The following is a 6000-nucleotide window of genomic DNA, read 5'->3' on the forward strand; positions in this document are numbered from 1 at the left end:
GTTCTAGGTGCAGAAAAATTGTGTTCAATACCATGTTCATCACAGAATAATTCAAAATCTTTGTTTTCAAACTCACCCCCATGATCACTTCTAATGGATGCAATCTTAAGATTTTTCTTGTTTTGTATGACTTTAGCAAGTTTTCTAAATGCTTGGAATGCATCACTTTTATGTGTAATAAATAATGTCCAAGTATATCTAGAGAAATCATCAACTATAACTAGGGCATAGTAATTTCCTCCAAAACTCATGGTTCTAGATGGACCAAATAAATCCATATGCAATAACTGTAAGGGTTGAGTGGTTGAAACAACATTTTTAGGTTTGAATGAGACCCTTGTTTGTTTGCCCTTTTGACATGCATCACATAGTTTATCTTTTTCAAATTTCAATTTAGGCAAACCAACTACTAAATCTTTTGAAATTAATTTATTTAAGTGATCCATGTTTATGTGAGCAATTCTTTTATGCCATAACCATGGATCATCATCTTTGCTAAGAAAGCAATGATTGTTTTCTAGTTTTATGCTTAAGTCTATCATGTAAACATTATTGACTCTATGTCCTACATGCTTTATATTAATGTCATGCTTATGTTCTATAAGACATTTTTGAGAATCAAATGATACTAGATAGCCTTTGTCGCATAATTGACTAACGCTAAGTAGGCCGTGCTTAAGGCCTTCAACAAGTAGAACATTTTCAATGGAGTTTGAAGAATTTGTAACTATTTTACCAACTCCAAGGATTCTACCTTTGTTGTTGTCACCATATGTTACATGCCCGCTTTTCTTTGGAGAGATATGTGTAAAATTTGATGCATCTCCAGTCATATGTTTTGAGCATCTGCTATCTATGTACCACTTCTTCCTCAAAGACACCTACATAATCAAGTTTTTGACTTAGGTACCCAAACTTTATTGGGTCCTTGCATGTTAGTATAAACTGAGGATCCTTTTGGGACCCATATTATTTTAATGTTGCTGTAATTTTTCTTGAAGTAACAAGTTGATATGCCATGTCCTCTTCTTCCACAGTAAAAACAAGTGATATAATTAAATTTTTGTGTGGAAGTAGAAAAGTTTTTATGAAACTTTTGTTGTTTTTCAGATTTATACCCTAGTCCATTCTTATTGGAAACATATCTTTGTTTACTTAATATGACATCTAAATTATTTTTACTATAAGAAAATTTAGCAAGTGAATTTTTCAACTCTTTAATTTCTTTTTCATATTTTTCACAACAACTACAAGAATCTGATATTTTCTTGTCAGAAATAGTGGAGATATTAACTTTTTCATTTGTTTTAGAAATTGAGACTTCATTTCTAAGATGATCTAATTCTTTATTTAATTTTGAGATTTCATTTTCTAAATTTGAAATTGTTTTCTTTGAAGATGAAACTAATTTTGCAAGTTTAATTGACTCTTTATGCAGATCAGCAAATGCTTCTTGCAATTCATCAAAAGAAATAGATAAGTTATTTGAAGATGTTACCTCTTCATCACTTTCGTAACTTTTAGCCATAAGGCAGAGATTTATTTCTTCATTTTCTGAATCTTCAGAAGATTCCATATCATTTTCATCCCATGTGATGTAAGCTTTCTTCAGTTTCTTTTCACTAAGATTTTTCTTTTCAGATTTCTCCATCTTTTTCTTGAAGATGGGACAATCAACCCTCAGATGTCCAGGTTGATTACATACAAAGCATTTTAAAGTAGAGGATGAAGTTTCTGTCCTTCTCTTTGATTTAAAATTGGGTCGCCTCTGATTTCCTCTTACTTTAAGAAACTTGTTGAATCTTTTTACAAAAAGACTTAGATCATCATCATCATCTGGATCATTTTCCTGATCACTTTCTTCTTGAATTGAGGATGATGCTTTAAGAGAAATTCCTTTCTTTTTCTTGTCATTTTCTTCATGTTGGTGTAATCTCAATAATTCCATCTCGTGTTCCTGCAACTTTCCAAATAAAGTGGCAAGGGACATGTTAGACAAATCTCTTGATTCAGTAATGGCCGTTACTTTGGGTTGCCATTCTCTACTTAAACATCTTAACACCTTGTTTATGAGATCCTCATTTTGAAATTCTTTACCTAAGGTTGCTAGATGATTTACTATATGTGTAAATCTCTTTTGCATGCTTTGAATATTTTCATTTGCATTCATTCTAAATAATTCATACTCATGAGTTAGTGCATTTATCCTAGATCTTTTAACATCTGTAGTTCCTTCATGTGTTAATCGAAGAGTGTCCCACATTTCCTTAGCACTCTTACAATTTGAAACCCTGAAATATTCATTCATTCCCAGGGCAGATGTTATTATGTTTTTGGCTTTTAAATTGTATTGTACTCGTTTTCTATCCTCTTCAGACCATCTATCTCTAGGTTTTTCTATAGTTATACTTTCACTTGATGAACTGCCATCTATTGTAATTCTTTCTACTGTGGTGGGTATATAAGGCCCTATTTCTATGGCTTCCCAAATATTTAGGTCTATTGCCTCAATAAAAATTTGCATTCGGGTTTTCCAGTAATGGTAACCCTCTCCATTAAAGATTGGAGGTCTATTGATAGAATTCCCTTTTGGAAATAAGGAGTTTGCTGAGGCCATCTTTTTCTTGAAGCTTCTAAACTTTATACAAGAATGAAGCTCTGATACCACTTGTTAGACAAGTGGCCTCAGATATCTTAAGAAGGAGGGGTTGAATTAAGATATTCCAAACTACTTCCCCAATTAAAAATCTATTTCACTTTCTATTCAAGTTATAAATTCCCTTAACAATGAACTTCTTAAATATTAATTCAAATAAAAAAATTTTGAATATGAATATAAAGCAATAATAAACAAAGGAGTTTAAGGGAAGAGAAAGTGCAAACTCAGATTTATACTGGTTCAGCCACACCCTTGTGCCTACGTTCAGTCCCCAAGCAACCCGCTTGAGAGTTCCACTATCTTGTAAATTCCTTTTACAAGTTCTAAACACACAAGGACAATCCTTCCTTTGTGTCTAGAATTTCTTTACAACAAGAGACCATCGGTCTCTTAATCCCTTAGAGAATTAAAAGGAGAAGAAGAATGAATCTCTCTAGAAAGAGATAGATTTTACAGGTTGAGCACTCAAATAATTCCTTAATGAATTGCAATTGAATTGGCCAAGGAATTCTTAAGAGGATAAAATGATTTTGCTCTTTGAGAGGATAAATACTTTTGTTCTGAAAAACTCTGAGCAAATTCGTGTTATAAGTCACATATATATAGACCATTGGTGGTCATGAAAAAAACCTTTGAGAAGTTGTGACTCTTAGAAAGATTTTTCTGAAAATCTTGTCTGGTAATCTATTACAGGAATTGTGTAATCGGTTACAGCTTTTAAAATTTGAATTAAAACGTTTATTAACTGCTGGGAATCGATTACCAAAATTGTATAATCGATTACACAGTCTAAAATTTAAATTCAAATTTTAGTAGCTGTTGTAAAACATATTTGGCCACTGGTAATCGATTACATCCTCTGGTAATCGATTACCAGAGAGTAAATCCTTTGAAAAACACTTTTTAATTTAAATTACTTGGCCAAACCTTTTGCTAATTCAATTAGGAATTCCCTTCCTAATATACTAGTGATCATCTTGATGTTGTGACTTGTAATCTTGAAGTATTGTCTTGAATTTAATCTTGAAAAGCCCATTTGCATCAATTGCATCATATCATCATGTTCATCATCAAAACACCAAAGGCAATTGCATCTACATTTTCAACAACGAGAGGAGGGACTTTGATGCTACTAATGAGATTATCAGATTCATTTAGATATTGGGTGTGTACTACTACAAACAGACTCTTTTAAGATGCAAGTTTTACGATGGTTATATAAAAATTGATGTCATATGTAAAGCAATGACAATTTTGTAAATAATTGTAACTTTTTAAAGGTGATTTTCTTAAAACTGTCTGAAAACGCTTTACGACGTCGGTTTCTTTAACAACTGACTTTAAATACCAAAATTTTAAAGATGATTTTGAAAACTCATCTTTGTCGAAAGGGTTTTCCCTTTTAAATTCATTCACATTGCCTCTCTCTCCCTCGATCCCCACCGTCCCTGTGACCCATTCAATGTTTCCCTTCATCATGTCGTAATAGTTTGGTTCCATAATGACCTCTGCCTCCTCGACAACGAGCATCCGTAGAGGTACATAACAGAGAGTGTCTCGAAATCGAAAAGGAGTATCATTGTTCTGTTCCTGTTGATGGAGATTTTGCGGACATCAAAATCGAGTACCACGTTCACTTGCAACACCTATTTTAAATTCACCACCAATTAAAATTGGATTCCATTTCCACCAAAACCTAAATGCGGGGAGGGAGAGAGAGGGGGGGAAGGACCTTAGAGGGGGAAGCAAAAAGGACAAAAAAAGGGATTGGGGTCGCTGAGACGGAGAGAAGCAATGGAGACATCGACTGTTTGAGTCCCAGAAGTAGAGGCGCGAGGCTTCGCCCTAGGCAAGGAGGTTCCGGGAAGCGACGGTGGTGGTGGCACCACCGTGAGCGGTGAAGAGAGAGTGCTTGGAGAGTGGGACCCAATCAAAAGAAAGAGGTCAACATCTTTTCAATTTTATTTATTTTACATTATAAAGTTTTATTTAAACTGATAGATGATGGCCGGATTTGTAAACTGCAAGGGGCACACCATCAGTTATCAAAATTGCTTCACCTGAGCTAGCAAATTTATTGCTTGCTTGCTTGCTTAGTGGTGATTATTTGATTGCAAACTAGTGTTTACTCCAATCTCAACTTACTGGCAGTTGCAGTTGTTTGAATCAACACTCCTAATCTAATTTCATTGATTTCAGTTTGTTCTAGATAATTTGACAGATGTCAATGTGGATGGGTGGTAGGATCTTAGTTGGAGTAGTAAGGCCATACATATAACTGCTCAAAACCAAACAAAGTGGTACATATCTAGACTAACCATTAGACTCTTTTTTCTGCTTGAAAAGCTTATATTGTTTATTGTGTGTTAATTGGTACATATCTATACAATTAATTAAGCCACTGTTAGATTTAAACAATTCTCAAGAAATGGATATACTAGTCTTTTGGTGATTTTTCTTCATAGTTTTAATTACTTACAATTTAAACAATATCTATAGTATTATCTTTTTTACAAGATTCAGAATATAGTCAATTATATTGTAATGTATTTTGATTTTAATGTTATCTTAAACGTTGTACTCATGAATTAGAGTACCATTCAATTTGTACTCTCTTTAATGAATTATTTCCTTATTGCTTATATAAATATTAAAGAAGATCAATATGTTTCTGTGAGCATTAGTCAATTGTTCCTATAATCTATCGTAAGCACTTATTCCAACATTTGAGAGTAAATTGTTTTATTGTACGTGCTTGATTCATAGTTGGTATAATTGCAGTAAAGATCATGGCCTCATCTAGCTACTCTAACTCTCCTTGTGATGCCTGCAAGTTCTTAAGAAAATGCATGATGGATTGCATTTTCTCCCCATATTTCCCTCCAAAAGAGCCTCAGAAGTTCGCCAATATGCACAAGATATTTGGAGCATGCAACGTGAGCAAGCTTCAAAATGAGGTGCAGCCCTACCAGAGGGAGGATGCAGTGAACTCACTGGCCTATGAAGCCGAGGCATGGATAGAGGATCCGGTTTATGGTTGTGTTGGGGCAATCTCAGTGCTATTAAAAGTGCAAATATTGCACCAACACAGGGAAAGAACCTTTGTCCAAATGTAACAAATAAGTGTCTATTTATGGACACCAAAGTTAGCTTCCAAATGCTTGCAATTTCACAACCAATTTGTGAGAGGTCATTTCTGGGACTAAGCTTGCAGTGCTTTTTCTTGTTTTCCCTTTAGCTATTGTTGCAAATTTTTATAGACTTGGAAGAGTAAGTATGAAATAGACCGTTCCATTATTTTCAAGTTAATTACTTCTTACATATATACCATGTCAATGTAC

At 33.9% G+C, this 6000-nt stretch overlaps 1 protein-coding gene across 1 annotated transcript; it reads left to right on the top strand.

Annotated features, from left to right (window-relative positions):
* Window positions 1–5448: 5448 nt before the first annotated feature.
* Window positions 5449–5775, top strand: LOC114383574 (LOB domain-containing protein 25-like). Its single transcript, XM_028343306.1, has one exon. The coding sequence runs from the start codon at window positions 5449–5451 to the stop codon at window positions 5773–5775; it is 327 nt and encodes a 108-aa protein (XP_028199107.1).
* The last annotated feature ends 225 nt before the right edge of the window (window positions 5776–6000 follow it).

The sequence above is a fragment of the Glycine soja genome, chromosome 1 (assembly GCF_004193775.1).
Source record: "Glycine soja cultivar W05 chromosome 1, ASM419377v2, whole genome shotgun sequence".
In the NCBI taxonomy this organism is placed as follows: Eukaryota; Viridiplantae; Streptophyta; class Magnoliopsida; order Fabales; family Fabaceae; genus Glycine; species Glycine soja.